This window comes from Tubulanus polymorphus, chromosome 3 (assembly GCF_964204645.1).
Source record: "Tubulanus polymorphus chromosome 3, tnTubPoly1.2, whole genome shotgun sequence".
Lineage (NCBI taxonomy): Eukaryota > Metazoa > Nemertea > Palaeonemertea > Tubulaniformes > Tubulanidae > Tubulanus > Tubulanus polymorphus.
In genome coordinates, this window is record NC_134027.1 from 14,884,188 (window position 1) to 14,906,780 (window position 22,593).

The following is a 22,593-nucleotide window of genomic DNA, read 5'->3' on the forward strand; positions in this document are numbered from 1 at the left end:
TCCTGTTTTAATGGAATGGGAATCGCAGAATGCTACAATATATACGGAAAACGGAGGACAGTCTTATACTATAAGAGATGGTGCTGTCAGGCCTATTAAAGGTAATGTAAAAATAATCAATTATTTAATAATATTAATCACAATGTCTAAACATTATATTATTATTTGTCCCTAAAATAAATGCTTATTTGACTTCTTAGTATTCAGTATTTTTTTGTATTTTTTTTGTAGTGTATTACATCCCCGCCACTGGTGATTGTGATTGTCGTTTATTTTTCGATGGCGAGCAAGAACTTTTAGTGAATTTGAATAATTCAAGTCTAGTGGATTATCGTTTGTTATTCAAGTATATGCATTTAATGGTAGAAGCAAGGAGCCCGCTCTCATCATTTCAGAGGTATTTATACTTTTTGCTTTTTTCCAATCACAAGTGTACACTTTTCTTCTAAAATTGCTAAAACATAATTTTTATTTCATTTAAGGGCTATGTCACGGTCAGCTGCAAAATTATTGAATGAACAGGCGATTCCACTTCACACTTTACAGCGTGCGTGGAATGTGTTTGTGCGATTATTAGACTTTGATTGGTCTCATGAATTTTCATGTCCAGTTTGTAAAGATCAACCTCGTACAATAATTTGTGATGGTATAGATCTGGGATTTCGGAAAGATCTGCTGCGCAACATGAAAGATGACTCACCCCGGGTAGAGAATGTTCAGGTTGAAGGCACAAAACATAAGGATAGAGTCTTCATACAAGATTCAAAATGTAAAAAATTACTCCATAAATATGCGTCTGAATCACTTGGTAAAACTGAAAAAAAACAGCTTGAGAGCATGTTAGCTAAACACAGTCACCTGGCTAATCTCAAATTGTTGGTCGAATCAAAAAAGCGAGATCTTGTGAACGCGTGTTGTTTAAAGCTTTGGCCTGCAATGGACCCATCTGTGCAGTAATGCAGTGCAATGATTATGAAGGGACTGTTGACTTGCTCTACGATCTTCTCGGTAGTGATGTTAGATATTTCAACAGTGACAATCACGCGAACGTGTGTGAACTGCTTAAGAGAGCACCAATACTTGTTCAGTTTATACTGGATTGTCATAATGAATCAGAGTTGACTGCCTATGTACTAGGATTAGTAATTGATATTATAGAAAGATCCAAGTTTTGCTTTCAGGTAAATTTTCCACATTAAGCTACTAATTTAAATCATTTTAGTTCTTCGCCAAACTTTCTTGGATTAAACAACTTCAAAAAAACCTTATTATTGATCTGTTATTACAAAACAATGAATTTTTAGGTTACACGAAATGACACGGACAATTACAGACCGGCACAATCCGCAGAATTATTTAAATTGTTGGAGTTCTTCCCAAGTCTTCCAAAACAACACAGGTTAGTTACATACGAACGACTAAAATTTTTCCTTATGAGTAGATGTGAAATTCTTAGAATTATAAGTATTCCCAATTGTCAATGGCAATCTAGTACCTGTAACAATACTGAATATTATTTTTTACTAGGTCATGTCAAGTCACGAGTCACCAAGGCACCCTTTTAGTATATTCAAAACGAGATTTGCGAAAGCGCCAAAACTTATTGTTTATGACAATGCTTGCAAGCTTCACTCGTATTGTTTGAATAGGTAAGTTGATTATAGTCACTATTCTTAGTACCAGTACTAAGATAGAAGATATTATTTGAAATTAGTTTCAATTCTAATGGACTGAATTAGGTTTGAGACAAAAGTACAGGTTTCCTTTTGATTTATTTTCAGAGAGCCGGAGTTTTTCAAGGAAACTGTATTCTGTGTAGACAGGATGCATTGGAAAAATCACACTGGGTAAGTTTTTTTTTAGCTAACTTGCAATGAAGTCCAGGGGGCTAATGTTTTCACTTTTCCGTCTGTGTTAGAGTTTACAAAGCGCTTTGATGACGTAAATTTCAATATTTTTTGATAGCCTACAATTCCATTCTAATTTCAGATGCTGTATTGGGTACAAATTAGACACATATGGAGTCAATCTAGATATTCAGAAGATCAACAGTCAGATTAATGAACAGGCAAATGCTGGTCTCATCAGATTAAAGGCCCAGTTGGCATACAGGAATATTGAAAACTTCATGAGAAACATTTCATTATTTTTATGTATAAAAAACCGAGATAAAAAGGAAAAAATGCAATAATTTGAGATGTTGCATAGATTGAGAAAAAGATATCGAAACATTGGACAGCTAATTTTTATTTGTAAAATTGTTAAATTTATTGTATTATATTTTCAATTTTTTGGTTTGTTGATAGGTTTTCATCCGTTCGGTCTGGCGTTTCTGTCAACTGCTTGATCTTGATGTTGTAAATGTATATGTTTCGTCAAATTCTGAAAAAAGTAATTGTAATTTTATAAAAATATTTTGTTGAGTCCTTTAAGTTGATTAATCGGAAAGCAGCTAATGAACTTACTGCATGCTGGTTCTTCGACTGTTTGCAGTACACTCTCCTTGTTAATTGTCGATTGTGTATTGCCTGAAAAATTTTTAAAAATAATTCAGAGATAGTTTATGAGAATAATGAATTAATTTGATCATTTAATATCAGTGTATCTATTTGTGTATATATTTAATTCGATAGTGAAATTTGCGATTTTAACTTACTGTATTCTGCTGGTTCCGAGTACTGTATACCAATTTGTGGGACACCTTTCTCAATTACAGTTGACTGCAAATTAGCTGGAAAAAAGAATAAATGTTTACACCTGTTTTGAATACTCATAAGAGTTGAATATTGCTAATACCATAAATATATATATATATATGTATATTAATCAAATCAGGGAATTGTACCTCTTTGGTCGTGTAACAGGGTCATTTCAAAACTGCACACTTCGGAGAGAGAACCGTTTTCAACGCAGTTCATGATTGCATCTTCTATCACGGTTTCTTCAATTGGTGCTCGGGCAGGTGCTCGTGGTGCAGGAACCGGTCGAATCCTGGGTGCTGCAACTGGGACTGAGTTGTCACCTAAATAATAAGAAACATTTCTTAAAACTAGCTGATAGATATATATATATATATATACATACATACATACATACAATGCATGCGTACGTACGTACGTACGTACATACATACATACATACATACATACATACATACATATATATATATATATATATATATATATATATATATATATATATATATATATATGGTTCCTACATATGTCAAATCAGAATTTGAAGGGTCCAGTTTCGTGTAATTTTCTTGAGATAACTTGTTTACACGAATGTAGTTAATAATCCCCCCTCGGTAAATATACCCATCCCCCCAGTAAAAATCTTGAAAAAAATTTTGAAAACTATAAAATTTGTATATAAATTAGTTCCCATTTCTTTTGACCTTTTCACTGCTTACACAAAACAATGAATGATAGAGAAACGGCCTTTATATTAGATGTGGCAAGTGGTACCAATGTGACTATTGTGTTGAGTTAATTGCAAATTGTAGGGAGGTGTCCGGTCAATGGGCTATAGGCCTATGCATAAGCACGGGTTAAATTCACAAATTGAGTTGAAAAAAAATTTACAGGAAATTTTCAGAAGTTGAGGGGAAGCTCAGAATTTTAGGGTATTTAAGGACCCAACCACAGTTCCATTAATATAATTATTAATTACCACCTCCATAATGATTGGACGGCTTTTAGTTAGACGGTTTTTAAAGTTTTGTACCACCCTCTTAGTTCACGTTTTTCTCGCTTTAGACGGTCGAATTAGCTACATGTATTTTACCGTGGCGGGCGAATTGTTTCAATCGTCAATTCCATCAACGCTTATGCTTTAAAATAAATAATTCTCTCGATTGATAAAGACTTTAAAGCCAATTAAACAGAAATGATTCTCAATATGATTTAGCAGTTAAAATATTTATCATATATAATAAAACTTCAAGAATTGCTACTCACCAGTCAAATGTTCCATATCATGAAAACGATATGCATCTGCGCACGCAGCCCGTACTGCTTCGGCCCATTTGTTGGTTCGGTCGTTTTCTGGCCGAATATCGCAGCGTGTGTTTTTCCAAGGCCAATTAGCTGGCCACCACGGAGCTCTGAAATCATCTTTTCCCCAATGAGGATTAACATCTTTTCCGTGTCCTAATATGTTTTTGCTCGCATAAACTAAATTACTGAGCAGTCCTCTTGCGCTGTCGGTGGCCAGTGCAGATAATTTTTTCCCGTACACTTCGCACACATCTGGCAACGATTTATCGCAAACTGAGGCTCTCGGTTCTTCATTCGGAAGCTGAGGAGACATGGCCGCCTCAAAGTTAAGTTTTTGATCCGCCACGACTTTCAGAAATGAATCGGTACCTGTCGTTGCCATTTCATGTACGTTCGTAATTCTGTTACGATAGATTGTTACAGCCACGACATTGTCACCGGATATCTTATTATATCTCTCCACTGCTTTTTCAATAGCTGCCCAACATTTTTATGACGACGCATACATGTTGTGATTTATTGTAGCTGGTCTAATTAAGTTATTATTTATCCGCAAGTGTACGCAGGTGAATGAAAGTGTAGTTGACTTGATGAACGCAAATGAATTTATGACCAGAGGACTGGGCTTTATAGGGTGGTCCCGCACCAATTTTTTCCCACAGGCCTGCACTAATTGATTAATTAACAGTTTAAATTACTTGTTCATTTCTAGGCGCGTATTTGCTTATACTGTTGTTACTCAACAATCGATCGATGTTATTCCGTCTGTCGTCAAATCTTATTTTGTTTAAATAGTGTCTCACTTTCTAAATTGTCAATGAGACCCTTGAATCTGACATGTTTTGTTCCAATTCTAAGATAACATCCATTTCGGCTTAATTCTTAACTGCTTTAGTTCGTTTTAGATTCAATGGTTAAACTGACAACCAAGAAGTTCGCAGTCTTTATGACAAAAGTTTTATTGTAATGAAAAGTGACGGAGGCAGACAGGTGTTTATTTGACTTAACCTGTTTTTTAAAAAAAACTTTGAAATAAAATATTTGGAGGAGTATTGAAAAAGAGCATGATGGAGTCAACTTTTTATTTTTATTTCGGTAGAAAATGCAGTAAATATGGCATTTCGAAGGATCGAAATCACCGCATGCCAGAGCAATGGACTTAGAACCCCGATCTACACAAAATCACCTGATTCATTGCCGACAAAGCGCATTTCAAGACATTTTCTTCCATCTCCAAGCACGACAAGAAATAAGATCATATGAACAATCATTTATTGATGTGGGCGGGAGTATTTTGTCTTTTATAAAATAACCAACATAAATTATTACACTAGACGCGGGAGCGCTCGTTTTATTTCTACTAGAGTTTCGTCAATGATTTTTCCGACGCGCGTGTTGATGAAACAATGTATTTTTTTCATTATATATATAACATTTCTCCCGCGTGTTGAGCCTGGCGTGTTCAATGACCGCTATCTATTTATATATATAAATGTATTTTTATGCAATAATGCCTGCACGGTGATTGTAAGACGCATGAAATTTTTGTAAACATCGTTTTCTTCATGAAATAAATATTGAATGTTAAAAAAATGAGAAACACAGTATCAATTTCGAATGGCCTAAAGGGGATTTTTAGCTACCTTCCAAAAACATGATTTAATGAACTGAATGTCTCTGTGGGCGATTTTGTGTAGTGTGTATCGTTCTACTGTTACTATCGGTAACCTACTAATATAGCAGTAAACACGTGCATGTCTTTAATCGATACTTGTGTTTGCTGCCGGGAGGTCGTTCAGATATGCGAGTTGAAAGGAATTTGAAAATAGTTCAAGTTGAACGAATATTCGAGCTGAGCAATTTCTTGTATAAGTGAATAATTTAAATGTAGGGGCCAATGGTTTAACGGAGACATCAATAGCTTAGATAAACTTTTCGGACTTCGTCGTTCTCGCCTAAGAGTGCTATTCGCTATATCATTAGTAGAGAGACATGAAATTTCACGATAAGTCACTCGGTCGCGATATGATATTTCAGGCAAAAATCCCCGGCCTGTATACAAGTTTTTCTGCCCATGCAGTATATATGTGGCTATAGCGGTGGAGTAGGCCTACTGAGTATCTGGGGAAATCCCGGTTCTCCGCAATATTTTACATAACACCTAGTCGAGCATAATTCCGAGCAGCATGCCGAGCAGCTCGTATTTGCGCGGATCTACAAACGATTGAAACCGAGCAGAGTTCCGAGCAGAGATTATCGAGCAGCTCATATTGCGCTGGGCTAATTTATCAAAACCGAGCAGAATGTCCGAGCAGTAAACCGAGCAGCGCAGTTGCTCGGCCGCGTAAGTTCCGAGTAATCTTTTGAAAATGGGCATGTTTTATACCTGCCTACTGGGTTAACAAGACAGTTATAGATTTACCCGTTTAGCAGATTTAAGCGTTCCAGCGCCAATAGTCATCTCCCGAATGTCAACAACAGCCACTGCAATAAAACAATAACACAAATTGTAACGTATGCCCAATTTCATAAATTTGATGAAACATTGAAAACGGCACTGCAGGACGCTGGGACTTACAAGTAGACTTCGTTTGCAACTGTTCCAAAGTTGGACGTGAATTTTCATCACAATCACCATAATGGAATGCTTTGTGGTTTGGTGACAAGCAACAATACCAATACTTGTCTGAAATAAGAAAATTTTAACATAAACAAGGTGCCCATGGGCACTGTTAGATTCAACGCAGAAGTTAGTGAATTGAACGAGTTATTCATATCCACCATACTAGACCATACATTGGTTTAGTAAGGTGCTCTATAAGCTCATACTTGACATGCACGTTAAGAAAATGCACGTTATAAAGGTATAAGGTAATTAGAATCCGTATTTTTATGTTATCGAGTTTAAAGGGTACATGCCCACAAAATAGAATATCATATAAAAGTTATTCTTTAAAGTAATATGTTCACAAATTATAAATATGCTACTGATTTCAATTTTAGTTTAGCCTTCCCTGAGAAATAAGACTTTTAAATCAGCAATTTCAGCACATGCTCACTGTTATTGTTTATGTGTGCAGGTGCTTGTTTCTGACGTCATCTTTGATGAACGCTAACTGTTTCCAGTCATTTCACTAGACATTGCAAAGGTCATTTTATCCTCTCGGAAGATTTCTAGAATTAATGAATTCTATACTATTGTATATATTGGTGCCGTCATATATGACATGATAAACATATATAAGTGGGTGTACTATATAGCTGTGATTAAAGCAAACAAATGATGTTCATTTTATAGATTTTATATAGGCTACTGCGCACTGTGAGCACACACGTGCTTGTGTTTATAACAATGATATCGTAAAAAATAGCGCCGACTGCGGGATGTAGGTGAACTACGTAAACTAAGTCAAGAATAATTAAATGTCTAATTTAGAGCTAATCTGTCATCTTTGTTTGATCAGTCACATCTCAGGTTGTTATTTGTATACAAAAGTAGCATTTGGTTTACTAATCACGAAAAGTACAATTTATTGGGCATGTGCCCTTTAAATACCAAAATATAGTGTAACTGTGGAGACCGGAAGAAACTATCAAAGTGCCCCAGGTGTGATGATGTAGGCCACTATGCAAAGAATTGCCCCAAGATCAGCAGGGAAACGGACCAATGGGATTCCCGAGGGCTGGGGGATAGCCACTGCGCAAATGGTAGGCCTAGCTGGGGTAGCGAAGTATATTTCTCCGGCGAAAAGACTGTCACCGGATACGGATGGTGATTGGTGCCAGAGACCAGACGACGAGGCTAGTAAGGCCATCCCAAAAAAATTGTCCATGCCGAAACACCGACTCAAGTTTTCAGGATAAGTAGGTAGGTAGGTGGAAATATTGTTTTGCAAAATTTTAGGGCAAAAAAAATCAAATTTATCACCTTTTTTATATGGAAACAATATCAAAAATCTGCGTTGTACACGGGAAATTTGTCTACAGCGCCTAGATTTCAATAATAATTTTAAAATTCTTACTTTGTCTGGAGCGTCATCTCTGTGTCCAAAATGAAACACATCATTGAACATATGACTGCTATAACATTACCAGCTTTAATATAGTCACTAACAATGAATGGCAGCTTATTGGAACACTGCCAGTTTCCTGGAAGACCTTAACTAGGACACACTTGAGGCATGTTTTCTCACAATGCACACTTGACTTCAAACATGCGCAGCTCATACATCGGTAGTGGGTCAGTCGATCGGCCATTTTTATCAAAAACAAAATTTAATTCAATGAATCCCCGAAAAAAGTTTTCACTTGGTACCTTTGAAGTCGGTCTGTCGGATTACGGCAAATGGATCATTATTTTGGGATGGCCTAATGTTTTCACCACTATATCAAAGTCACCTCAAAATGGTTCAAACTTGTGTAGTGCGTCATCCTAGCCACGCTGACAGGAATTAAGTGACACCTAGATTAAGACCTGACGCTCCACCATTTTCTCCGTTGCCTACTACGGCGGGTAAAAACGCTGAGGTTTGCGTTCAGTCCCTGGATATGGTGAGGCCACCTATGGTAAATATTGGACATGTGGAGCTTCATGACACGGGGCTCTATTGTCGTGCTATTATAAACAACAAAACGGAAACATCAGTCCTCCTGGACACAGGCGCTGCTTGTACTTTGCTCTGCGCAGTATGGGATCCAAGTTGTCAAGAGGACAACGAGCTGAGTTGAAACCTGTCCATGGGGCGCTTACTACAGCAAATGGACAACAGTTGTCACCTCCAATTTACCACGTCAATGGTAATTACCGATGACTTGAAACAAGAGTGCGTTTTGGGAACAACTTCTTAACCAAATTTGGCGGGAAAATTGACTGTGGTAAGGAAACTTTGTCTTTCTGTCAGTCGACTGAGATACCCTTATGTGGTACGTCAAGGAAGCGAGCGCATGCAGAGTATTTCTGAGGAAAACTCAATACATTCCGGCAGGCTACAAGATAGTTGTTGAGGGTTATTTTAGAAATAGTTACTCCCACAACAGCCTAATGTCACCCTGATATAATTAGCATATTTCATAATCATATAAATCTACAATGTCATATCGAACAGTTCATAACATTTCATTGCTCTACTACATATTAATAATAATAATAATAATAATATAATATAACTTATGACTATAGTGTCAATATGTGCAACTTGTCTGACACCTAGTTCTCACATTATACTCATGATTCTGTATATAAAGACTATGTAAAGCTATGATAATCATTCTCATTCCGGGATGCAATAAAGATTGTACATATAAGGTTTAACTGCCTTGTTGTTCCTGGTGGATGGAATCCTGTACCGCTGGTGTAAATGCTAGTTCCCCAGCCAGCCTGCCGATACAACAACCAGCCGGTTACAGATGGCGGAGAACCGGATTTACCTTCACAGATCGACGGTTACAGATGGTGTAGAACCCAAATTTAAGTCCTCGTGACTTACACAAGTACAGATGAAGCTGTTAAATTATTGGTTGTGACTGGAACGTTGACCTCACGAGAAGATCGTATTCAACTACACCTGTGACAAGATGGCCGTACTGATCGTGAATGTTGCTGCTGTTTCAGTGGGTACAATGCATTACGGTAACTTTTTGTCAGCCGAAGGCAATACAGTTGCTTCTTTGTCTCGAATTAGTGGTCAGATGAACATGATAGAAAATTATAGGAATTTGGATATAAGATACCACCGTACGATCAAAAAAGTTATCGCCGGTTTAAATAGTATGATTCACAATTCTTTTTTTCTAGGCATCTAGTTCCAATCAGCATAAATCAATTTTAGTTTCATTTCGTACTATAAGTATTAGAATACGGAACACTTCTCAGGGGATATGTCTAAGGTTAATTAGTCAAATTCATCTACTTACAGTACAGTGCGTATCTATACTTTTTTCGCAACAAACTATTTCGACTATACTAAAGGTTTAATCGGCAATTTTCATTTTCATAGGTTCATATTCTTTGTTTGTTAGTCTAACTAAAACATGAAGATGAATTGGTTGAATTTTTATGTGGACAAATATATAATCTCAGTTACACCTGGCCACTTATTTTGGATGATAATTTTTAATTATCGAAAGATCTTCAAAACAGAGAAATGCGTACTACTTGCAACTTGCGTCACCAACTGATCTTCGGGACGCTATAACTACACAACACGTCGCTACTTCTGTTCGTCGCAGAACCAACCAGAATTCGGGGATCCTCTGCAGATCATTCAAAATCACAGTTAACGTATTATCACATCGTCCGTAAATAACTACAACATGTGACTCTTTCGTGAATGACTGAGAATCCGGCCGTTACTGTACAGCGTTTGCACATTTTCGCGCGGTGAAAGTCAATCTTTCATGTTTTCGCTATGGAAGGAGTTTTGATGAACTTATAGTATCTGCGTTTTCCGCAAATTTGGAGGACCAAATTGAATTGGACAAGGGGGCATCTGTCACCCTGATATAATTTGCATATTTCATAATCATATAGATCTACAATGTCATATCGAACATTTTCATAACATTTCATAGCTCTACTACATATTAATAATAATAATAATAATAATAATAATATAATATAACTTATGACTATAGTGTCAATATGTGCTTTAAGGTTGTAATCAACATGTGACATTACTCAACATGTTTTCACGATACTTAGCTATAGTCAGTGCTCATCGATAATTAATTAATGTCTCTCAAACATGTCACTAGGTGTTTGTTTATGAGTCCTGATGTCTACAACTTGTCTGACACCTAGTTCTCACATTATACTCATGATTCTGTATATAAAGACTATGTAAAGCTATGATAATCATTCTCATTCCGGGATGCAATAAAGATTGTACATATAAGGTTTAACTGCCTTGTTGTTCCTGATGGATGGAATCCTGTACCGCTGGTGTAAATGCTAGTTCCCCAGCCAGCCTGCCGATACAACAACCAGCCGGTTACACTAACCCCCAGAATGATACAGGTGGCAAAATGATGGAATTCTGTACTGCTTAATCGTTAGTAGCCTAAGTCTAACTCGATTCCGGTGAGATTAACCACCATCCATGGACCTCGTGGTGAAACTCGACGTCGATTACTTGTGAGATAGTACAGGGAAATGTTCCCAATATACTAAGTCTGAAAGACTCGATAAGACTAAATTTGATCAGAAGAGTAGATAATGTATCAAAGGCTGAACCAATCGTTAATAATAATATACAACATGTAGATACAGGTAGTAAACAGAGTAGTGTTAAAGAATGTAAAACCAGTATACATGATGTAACTGATGTGGAATTCGCAAGTGTAATAGAAAAATGTCCACATCCTGAAGTTAGAAAGTTATTATATGAGTTTAAAGAGGTATTCAGTGGTATTGGCAAAATGCCAGGTAAAGTTTCCTTAAAGTATGACCCAGATGTGCCACCTGTAGCGCACCCTTGTAGACCCATACCAGGGCCCCTATTCGAACCTGTTAAAAGGAAACTAGACAAGCTTGTTGAGGATGATATCCTAGAGAAAATTCCCGTAGGTGTACCAACACCATGGTGTAGCTCTCTACTAATAGTACCTAAGAAGGGTCAAGATGTTAATGTTGACGTGAGAGTGACTATTGATCCCCGCGATATTAACAAGGCTCTTCTTAGAGAATATTACCCTATAAATACAGTAGACGAAATAATCATACACTCAGATAGAAAAGGATTGTTTGGCGATAGTATTTGGGTTCCGTAAATTTCATACTGACCTATATGGTCATAATATAGTTACTGTTGAAACGGACCATGCACTGTTAGTTAGAATATTTGAGAAACCATTAAGTATAATCCCATTGAGGTTACAAAAAATGAGGATGCGATTGCAACACTACCAATTTCAGATAAGAGCATTACCAGGTAAAGATATACTGGTAGCTGATTGTTTGAGTAGGTCATTTCTCTCGGATACATGTGCAAACTTAATGGATACCAAACATGATAGCATTTTCTCGGTCAGTAGTACAGAGTTAACCCTTTCAGTGCGTCTACACCGCAGTGCGGTGTACGAATCAGTGATGGATTTTGATAGTACACCGCTCTGCGGTGTATTGATTAATTAGTAATTACTAATTATCTCTCTTGAAAGATGGCAGCACCTGTCAAACATAGTGAAATATTAGTAACTAACGATACACCTTGCCGCGGTGTATAAGCACTATAGTGCTATTCCCGTTATTCAACACACTAGGAATTTTTCAGAATTTTCAAATTATCTTCAGCACTATAGGGTATTAATTAGCCAGCACTGAAAGGGTTAAAGGTAATGTACTTCTTTAGTAAAGATAGATTTAGTCAACTGAAAGTTGACTAAGTTTAGTTTCTGAACTTAGTTCTGAGAAAGTTTAGTTTCTGAAACTAAGAAAGGTCATACTCTGCAATTGTTAATAGATAATATAGCCACTGGCTGGCCAGACAATAATTCGTGTATCAAACCGGAGTTAGTTCCGTACTGGGAGTTTAGAAAAGAAATAGCATACTTAGATGGGCTTGTATTTAGGGGGAATCGTATTATAATTCCAGTATCAATGAGAAAATCGATGTTAAATATCATACACAAGAGCCATCTAGGAATTGTTAAATGTAAACAGTTTGATGAAGCTTTAGATGATTACGTAAGATAATTAGTTGTCATGACTGAATTTAGTTGTTTATATATCCTATAATTGAAGGGTATAGTTACAGAGTAGAGTCGTTTAGCAAGCATTTTCAATTTTACTATCGTTTTGGAGAAATTTCATCTCGTTTTGTAGTTTAGTAGCAAAATCTAAATTCGTATAGTGTCTAATTTTATTAAAGAGAGGATGTTATGTATTATGATGTACTGTACTTAAGCGCCACCTGTGAATAAACTAGGGTTTTATACAAATGGCGACTTGATCGTTATTGTTTCGGATCTGTCCTGTCTATACAAAACATACAGTATGCCATACGGTAGTGGTATTGTAAGGATAAATGCTTGGTAGACTAGCCTAGCACAAGGATGGTGGGAAAGGTAGATAGAAACACCACCGCTCAAACGCAAGGTAAGAGGGAAAAAGAGAGCACTTACCCAAGCATGGAATGGAGCACTGTAGCACAGGGAAGACCAGTTGGCCACAGTGAGTCCGTCCAGCTCAGGGCCCCCCGAATTTCGCAAAATTGATACTTGCGAATATGAGCTCAAACTATGTACATGGATACACCCCTTGTGATCCTGATAATGCAAACGTAAAAATTCTACGCTAAAGAGTCTGATCCGAAAGAACAGACACCTTGAGCCATAACAACAGGACCGAGTGACGCTAATGAGCCTAACTGGCCTGAAACATCCCGTAAACAAAAAGACGTGAATGTCGATGGAGAATTCCAAAAGGCGGCCCGACAGACTTCTTCCAACAGCTGAGTAGCAAGTAGCCATAGACCTCACTTGATGAGAAACAACTCCCTCCGAGGACAGATTCTCCTTCAATAAAATGTTCTTGATCAGTGAAGAGACCCATCGGGCCACTGTGTCCCGAGAAATATCACCCTTCAGGTGATCTAGCAGCAGAATAAATAATCGCTCCTGTGAACCCCTTCGTGGAGCAGAGGGATCTAAATAGAAACACAACGGAAGACCCGGTTCCACTCGATGTTTCAGGGCTTCAATTCGCCATTGACGAATAACCAAGCCTGGCCGTTAGTCCTTTGCCAAAAACTCCAAAGCAGGCCGCAGCGAAACAAATTCCTTCGCTGGCCAGAAGACAATATGACCTTGTCGCACTGAAAGTGCATGAATCTCAGAACGACGGGCCGAGCAAGCCAAGAAAAGCAAGAATACAGTCTTTTTTTACAATTTCGCAAATGACGCTGCCGGAAGAGGTTCAAATGGAGCCTCCATTAACTTCTTCAAAATTACAGAGAGATCCCATAGTGGAACTATCCTCGGTACCCGAGGCCGGGAAACAGATGGCCGCTTAGATCCTGCGATAAAAGAGGCAGCCTGTTCCGCAAAGCCTGAAGCTGACAAGGATCGCTGGACAATGGCCAGGCGAGCAGATTTAACCACTGGCTGTTTGGATGATGCCGAAAGTTCCCGCGAGACAGAAGCGATGGGAAATTCGGAAGAATCCTGGGGTTGTGGCACAGTAGGTTGAGAAGTGGTAGGAACCATTTCTGGGCTGGCCAACATGGTGCTACCAGAACTATATTGCAATTGACTGATCTCTCTATTTGATCTAGCAAGCGTGGGAGGACTGGTGTGGGCGGGAACGCATACGCATGCATCCCCGACCAGTCCAGAGAGAAGGCATCTACCCCCCATGCTTCCGCATCTGGAAATGGGGAAACAAACAGAGGGTACCTCCGGTTGAACGGAGCAAACAGATCCAGCAGCCGAGTCGCAAACATGCCTCGAACCCGATTGGCTACTTCTTGTTGGAGAACCCATTCTGTCGCAATAGCCTGACCTCGACGAGAAAGGGCATCGGCCATCACGTTCCTTTTCCCTGCTAAATGTGCCACAGTCAGGGAAACGCCCTTTGTCTGCAACCAAAGAATAATTTTGGTTGACAGATCCGTGAGGATTTCTGAGTGAGTGCCACCTTGATTCTGAAGGTAAGCCCTCACTGTTGAATTGTTCGTGGCTAACCAAATGTGGTGGCCCTCCACTCTCCTGTGAAAGAACTTCAGGGCCTTCCACACGGGTCCAGCATTTCCAGGAAATTTATGTGGTTGGTGGCCTTGTAGCAAGACCACCTCCCGGCTTTGACTCGGTTCTCCAGATGTGCTCCCCACCATTGGTGACTGGCATCCGTGAATACACGAACAGGAACCTCTAACGGGGCTAGTGACACCCCGCACCGAAGATTTGTAGTTGTCAACCACCAATGAAGATCTGGACATCGGTTGGAGGTACAGTAAACAAGGTCTCCCAGTTGCCCTTCGATTGAGACCAGAAGACCTTCCAATATTGTTGCAAGCGCCTGCTTCTGAGGCGGCCTAAGGGCACCACCAGACCCATGGAGCTGATGGAGCCTAGAAGCCGTGACCAGTAACAAGCTGTTCTCGGGGTTGTGGGCACTCCCGCTACAGCTTCTTGAAGTTAGGCTACTCGAGCCATAGACGGAAAGACTTCGCTAATTCGGAGATCGTAGTCCATGCCGAGATAAGTGAACATTTGGGCCGGGGTCAACTGAGATTTTTCTCTGTTTACGCGGAACCCTAGCTGATGGACTAAGTCCAAGACTGAGGTCATTGCCTCCCGACATTCTTGAGCCGAGTTCGCGACTATTAACCAGTCGTCGAGATAAACGAACAGTCGAACACCCCTTGACTGAAGTACCTTCTGAACAGACTTGACCAACTTGGTGAAAAACCATGCGGCTGTACTGAGGCCAAATGGAAGAGACCTGAATTGGAACTGCAGCCTTTCCACTTTATCCTGAGAAATCGCTGATATTTTGGGTGAATTGGAACCTGAAAGAAAGCAACTTTCAGGTCCAATGAATTCCGCCCATTGACCTGGACGGAGCCCTTGAATCATGTCCTTGGGTTTGGTCATCCGGAACCTTGGAATATCTAGGTGCCGATTGAGGGATGACAGATCTATCACCGTCTGTTGACCCCCTATGGCCTTTGGTACCATGAATATTCGAGAAAACCAGTCGGGAGAAGTTTCGATGCAAACTGTTTCTATCGCTCCCTTCTCGGCCAATTCCTTGAGAGCCGGAGAGATTAAGGCCTCCTGACCTAATTTTGGCCGCATGTCGGGAGGTGACCTCGTCAGAAAACGGAGAAGGTAGCCACAAGAGACGACCTGGGAAGGCCAACCGTCTCCAAAAAGGTCGGTCCCGAGAATTCAGTTTTTCCGAAAGGAAGAGCCCTTTTTTGGAGCCTTCCCCTTGCCCCGATACAAACCGGAACCGTTACGACCAGACGAGGCTTGACGCGATTGTTGAAGCTGCGCGCTAGTTCTCCAACCGGCATCCGTAGCCGCCTGAGAAAGCGCTGAACTTTAGAGTTGGTCCTGTTTGCGTCCGTGCCGAACCTTGCGCCGCCGGTGTCGGACCCGAACGCTTTTTCCACGGAGTTTGGACGGTGGACTTAGTCTGGACCTCCCGATCCTCAGCTCGGCGGAAACAGGAGCGCACCAACCGGAGAAGAGACGTGAAGATGTCCCCAATGGAGCTCTCAGCAAAGAATTGGACACCATATCTGGTAGACGAGCTTTGGAACTGGAGACCATAACTGACTGACATGAGGCTAACACAACATTAGCCTTACCCCGAACAGACAACGGAATTACATGTGAAACAGACCCAGCCAAAGATTGGATAATCTGGTCCATTCCCTCTAGTTTTAGGTGCCAGCCGGGTTGTGCCGGTATCTCCACAACGGCGACACGCGCTCGGTTCAGAACGGCTGAACCGGTGACCGACCAGCGACCGGTGCCGGTGAACTAGCGTTCCTCCCCGGTGAACAGCTTCCGAGCCTTATTGGCCCGAATCCAAAGGTCCTCGGACCAAACCTCGCAAATCTTGCAAAGATTACTCCTAGAACAGATTTGGCCAGATTTATGCCTGCACAACGCACACGAACCGTGGTCAACCCAGGCACTGAATAAATGTCCACATCCCTCACTGCCACGATGCTGACCTTTAGGAGGGGGCGGCATAATTATTCAATTAATCGGTCACAAAAATGAACTAAATTAAATTAAATTAGTTAAATTATTTCGGGAAAAAAGAAACAAGGGATAGCCCCCAAACCAAACGGACTCACCGTCACGAGAGTGATAACTCCCTTAAATTCCTAATCCCTTTGATTTTTTGGCAAAAAAATCCAATGCATTCATATACAAGAACGCCAAGAAAAAAGATGGCGGATTTCGCCAGTGGCTAAATGCAATACCGCAGGGCCGGGTTGTATAGTAAAAACCATTGGCGATCAATCCAAATTTAGAAAATATTGGCAAAAACCATAGGAAAGGGTACAGTACTCGACGGAGATATACGTTGGCATGAAATTTGAACCCGATCACATGTTATACCTATGCTACCTATACTAACATTACATACAAAAGGATAAACAAGGAACAATTTTTAGCCTCACATATTCCTTGCAATTCATCTAAGGACTATCAAAGATAAGTAGGTTTGAAAAACATTCATGGCGTAAATTCTGTCATACTAATATCATTCTATCATACCACTATACAACAATACTGAGGATAATTAATTCGATTCTTGCTTGTGATAGATAGAAGGTAAGACAAGATTAATCAAAGGTCCACCCGCTTTCAAGCGATGTGTTTGTTATTCATTCATTGTTGAATAAGTTCCATGTTGTATAATGCTATACCTTCAATAGCATGTGTGTGGTAGGAAAAACTGCTATATTGCAAATCATTGTCAAATGTATGTAGTTGTTCATTTACAAGTAAGCAATCAGCCAAAATATCAACAGAGGTACGAATGACAGTGTGAATAAATTCAATCTGGATACATGTATCTCATTAATACACCTTTATACCTTTTGCTCTGTTTCCTTTTGATGTATATTTAGTAAACATAGTTCCATTCACTAGATAGTTGAGTCTTTGTTCTTTGATCAATTCAATAATCTCTGGTTTAATCTGTTCTCGTAGTTCTCTAAAAAATAAAATGAAAATTTGAATAAAGGGCCAATGGTCAAAAAGTAAAAAAATCTGTCACGCATAGGCTACCGGTATGCAAAAATTCACTTCATTGAAAAATAAACAAGAAAAAGATATATGAAAAAGGACTTTGGTCAGTGTGACTTTTAATGATAACTGACTATTTTTAACGATAGTGAAATCTTCGAAAAATTGATTGTGTGATTTTAAGATGCAACAAACGTTCATAATTTTAATACATCTCGAGAATGACCTAAAACAACTAAAACTCAGTGACCCCTTAAAATATGGTACAAACTTGGTAAGAACCTGGGTTTCATCAGAAGTTTTTCATTACCACACAGACCAATCAGGACAGAAGCTCCTAAGTTCTTCAAATTTGAAGCCAGTGCCGGTTACTGATGAAATAAAGTTTATTGACATGGTTTTTTAAAATAATTTCACGATAGGATTGCTTTAAAAAGGCAGGCAAGCTTACATCTTCACTCAGACAAATCGTTGTTATGGATGACCTAAAGCGTGGCGAGCGTTATCTATAACTGATACATACAAGTAGTAAACGCGAGAAGGCGATATTGCCTACGCGTCAATAAAGGACTTCAATGCAAATGCTCAATCACTGTGTCGCAATTAACAAACTAATCCAAATAATCAGGCTCCAAAACACATCGCTAATGTAAACGTCAATAAAATGACCTCGATTCATGATGATAAAGTATTCCTGGCAGTCATGTAAATATCAGACTCATCTCTAAAAATTCGATGGTATCATCAATGAATCAGCCGTGTGGCAAACACGGATCCAAATTTTTGCATTTTGAAACCACATTTTTGTCTGATATCTTGATGCAGCGTTACCTTATTCACGGGATTTCAAAATTAGATGAATCATTGAACACATCGCACACAATCAATCGTTATATCATACGCCTTGAGTATCAGTATTCGCGCTAGAAATGATATCAACCTATTCAATCATGCCGCCATTTTGTTTATTGAAATAACGCGCACCTGCTGATCCAACTCATTAACATATTCAATGCTAGGAGTTCATGAAGGAGGTCAAACCGGCTCAACACAAATTATATATAACCAAGACTTTGAGGGGTTTAGTCTTAGAAAGCCCACAACTACCGAATAAAGCGTCGGATCTTGACGAGATAAAGTTCTTCCGATGCAAATAGCATTGAATTTTCACACTTGTTATTTTGGACATTTAAAGATGCTGCATAAAAAAAGTGCTCAATAAATCGAAAATTGCGTTTGAGTATGCTAAAAATAGCTTTGAGTGTAGTGTATTGATTAAGCATATGAATAGTTATCGATCGCCCAGACCGTTGACATAGGGTTACTAACACAAGCAAAAAAATCAGTTACCAAGCAGGTATACCAAGCAGCAATATTCAACAAATGAACATGAGTCCCCAAGGCTTGCTGGGAGTAATTTGTAATAAGTTGTGGTAACATTTTTCAATAAATTGCCCATCGGCAAAGTGGTTTACCTTGAGCCTGTTTGGCAAGGGCATTGCCTAAGAAAATCTTTTTGATTCGTGAGGTAAAAGTTCTATTTTACATTGTATTCTATCTTTTTTCAAAGAACTATTTCGTAGTCATTTAAATAAGGTCCAACATACTCATTTAGTATAATAGAGGAATAAAATAATAGAGGATAATAGAGGAACAAAATAGAGGACCAAAGGTCCTGAGGCTAAGATATAAAACCTCAATCAAAAATTAGGCATGGTATGGATTGAGATTGGATACGATTAGAGGAATGAGAATTTTGAGAAACGAAAGTAACATTTTGACAACACCATATCTGAATGCCTTTGTCACACTGTCAGTTTTGCCAGCACCTAGCTATCATATTTCCGGATATCAATTTCAAGATCATTTCCCGTACCGTTCGCCCTAGTCAGTACTGGAATTTTCGGAATTGTTTTTTGAAAGTTTTGATTTCCGGAACACCGGAAATTTCCGGAAGTCTGGCAACTGTACATTTAACGTGCGCTCGTGGCAACGGTAGTCATGTAAACAACTAATAGTTGTATACATTACTACTGTACTGTTGCTGCGCACATGTCTGAAACCGATGAATAAAATACATACATGCGGCGTTGTCGTAGCAATACCGAGCTATAAAATACCCCCACTTTCTGTAAGTTGCTCATAAAGTTGCGCATGCACTCTTTTGTGTTTTTGCAAACTGCTCATGCACACATTATTCTTGCACATGCGAGCAGATATTTCTGGCATGAGCGGTAATTTTTGCTCATGCATGTCAAAGTACATGTGATATTTTTACCATGTCAAGAAGGTCGAGTAAAAACCTAGCACACACGACTGGTGGTACTGTCGAAAGGCCGAAAAAAGCGTTGTTTAACCACTGCCTTTTTAACGGAAGTAGAAAATATTCAGAATCGACAACTACAACAACAAGTTTCTTTCTTGTGTTCATATTCTATCCTTGTTGCTCTACACTCAATTGTGCTTATCATCTGACTGAAGTTTTTATCTGGATTTAGGAGTTAACATAGCCTTATCTCGACTTGCCAGAACTGGTTTTAACTGGAATTTCGTGTATTTTGCTCATAAAGTTGCTTGAGCTATTGTGTCAAAACCAGTGTAAACTGGATCTAATTGTATATTTATTGTACAAATATTGTTGAAATAATGATTCCTTGTTGTAAATTTCATTTGTGGCAAAAAGATATATATCATACATTTAAACTACTTAAAAATTGGCTCAGGTTATTGTTTTTTCTTAACCAGTATAAACTGCCCACAAATTAGTGGCTAGAGTCAGTTGTTTTTCTTTTTTCAATTGCATTTAGATCAAATACGCAATTTACGCATATACTGTGTACATTAATTTTCTTCAAATATACAGCAGTTTAAAATCATTGACAAGGTACCATATCCCACATTTCTAAGGTTTATAAACAAATGTCCTTTTTTCATTTTCTAGTTTTAGCCATACTGTTTAATGAATGAATGTCAATTTTACTCCAAGCTTGGTATATGTTGGTAATAATATCCCGGGAAAAAACATTCCAGTGAAAAAATGTTAACGGAAATAATGTCCCATAAGGTCGAAAAAATGTCCCAGTCTATCATTACTAATTTAGAAAAATTCACATCAAAATAACACAAGAGCCCAAACACTAACCATAAAACATGATTGAGTGACCATGAGAATAATAGGCCTAGACTTTTGGCATTAATCAATTATGCCTAGAAGAATATGAGAACTCATGAGACATCTAATTTCAGATTTTACAATTGAATTAAATGTGCAGTTGCAAAATTACATATCATTAATGGGGAAATTATGACAAGTTATAAAGTAAATGCAGTTACTTCAATAATTACATCAAATTTAAGAGAATTTCAAATTCATTATACAAATAATTAAATCAAATTTATAATACAAATAATTAAATGGTAAAGGCATTATTTGTTACAAATAGGAGTCCAGAGACACACTCACCACAATCATAGAACATGTCATGAACTACAACTTTGCAATTTATTGTGGTAACAAAATATTCATAGGTATAAGTATATTATAGAAATACTAAGTCATTGTATTATTCAACACCCATGGTGGCCATATAAAAAAACCAATGACCTTGAAACTCACCAAAATCATAGTACACGTTATTAGCTACAACCTTCCAAATGATTGTTGTAACAAAATATGCTTAGGTATCGATATAATGCAGAAAAACCTACAAATGAGTACTGATGGCCAACCTACAAATGAGTACTGATGGCACCAAGATGGCCGCCAATTGCATCATAATTGGCTGATCAAAAATACCTGTCTCAGGTATAAACATCCCTTTTCAAAGAATACCTATCACAAATTGCAATGGAAAATAGCATACCAGTAGGAAGCTACAGGACTCAGAATTCGGACCAAAATTGACATTTTTGGGCACTAAAAAGGTCATAAGACGGCCATCTTGAGTCCAATCCATCCAATTTTTCTCGAATCTTCAAAATTTCCCTCAAAAAGTTCAAAAATGTGTAAAAAGTGCTGATTTTGGCAAACAACAATGGCTGCCAGTCGGCCATCATGATTCTGACAGGGCCAGTTTTTGGGCTGAAGATGTGTCTAGGGTAGATACATGAACAACTCAATTATCAGGACATTACATTGAAGCGTCTTCAAAACTTACCAAAATAACTGGATTCCGTCCACGGACGGATGAAAAGTGAACGCATTAGCCCGCTAAAGTCCCAAGTGGGCTAAAAATGTTAGCATTGTTATTAAATTACCAAGTTTGTTCTCTGGTGTTATTATGATGTGAAATTAACTACATTACCAAGTTAGTAATCATAGACTGGGACAGTTGCTCATAAAGTTGCGCATGCACTCTTTTGTGTTTTTGCAAACTGCTCATGCACACATTATTCTTGCACATGCGAGCAGATATTTCTGGCATGAGCGGTAATTTTTGCTCATGCATGTCAAAGTACATGTGATATTGTATATGTATAAAATGTTAGCATTGTTATTAAATTACCAAGTTTGTTCTCTGGTGTTATTATGATGTGAAATTAACTACATTACCAAGTTAGTAATCATAGACTGGGACAGTTGCTCATAAAGTTGCGCATGCACTCTTTTGTGTTTTTGCAAACTGCTCATGCACACATTATTCTTGCACATGCGAGCAGATATTTCGTTAACTACATTACCAAGTTAGTAATCATAGACTGGGACATTTTTACCATATACTATGCCACCCAGTTACAGAAGAGTGGCCAATTTTATTGTGTTTCAAATGACACATACGTATAAGCCGAGTCAAAGAACGATTTCAGAAGTGAAGTTGGAACTGGCCACATCATTGTATGGAAAAGTCGTCTGTTTTCCGCTGACCAGTTAGCTAGAGAT

General features: G+C 38.5%; 1 protein-coding gene across 8 annotated transcripts in view; it reads right to left on the bottom strand.

Annotated features, from left to right (window-relative positions):
- Window positions 1–22,593, bottom strand: part of LOC141902857 (engulfment and cell motility protein 1-like) — a 194,846-nt gene that overhangs the window by 16,021 nt on the left and 156,232 nt on the right. For all 8 annotated transcript variants that reach the window (XM_074790778.1, XM_074790780.1, XM_074790777.1 and 5 more), the window contains 3 exons: window positions 17,564–17,682; window positions 6,580–6,687; window positions 6,424–6,485 (listed from right to left, as the gene is read on the bottom strand). In XM_074790778.1, coding sequence (XP_074646879.1) covers window positions 6,424–6,485; window positions 6,580–6,687; window positions 17,564–17,682 — 289 coding nt within the window. The remainder of the gene's footprint in view (window positions 1–6,423; window positions 6,486–6,579; window positions 6,688–17,563; window positions 17,683–22,593) is intronic.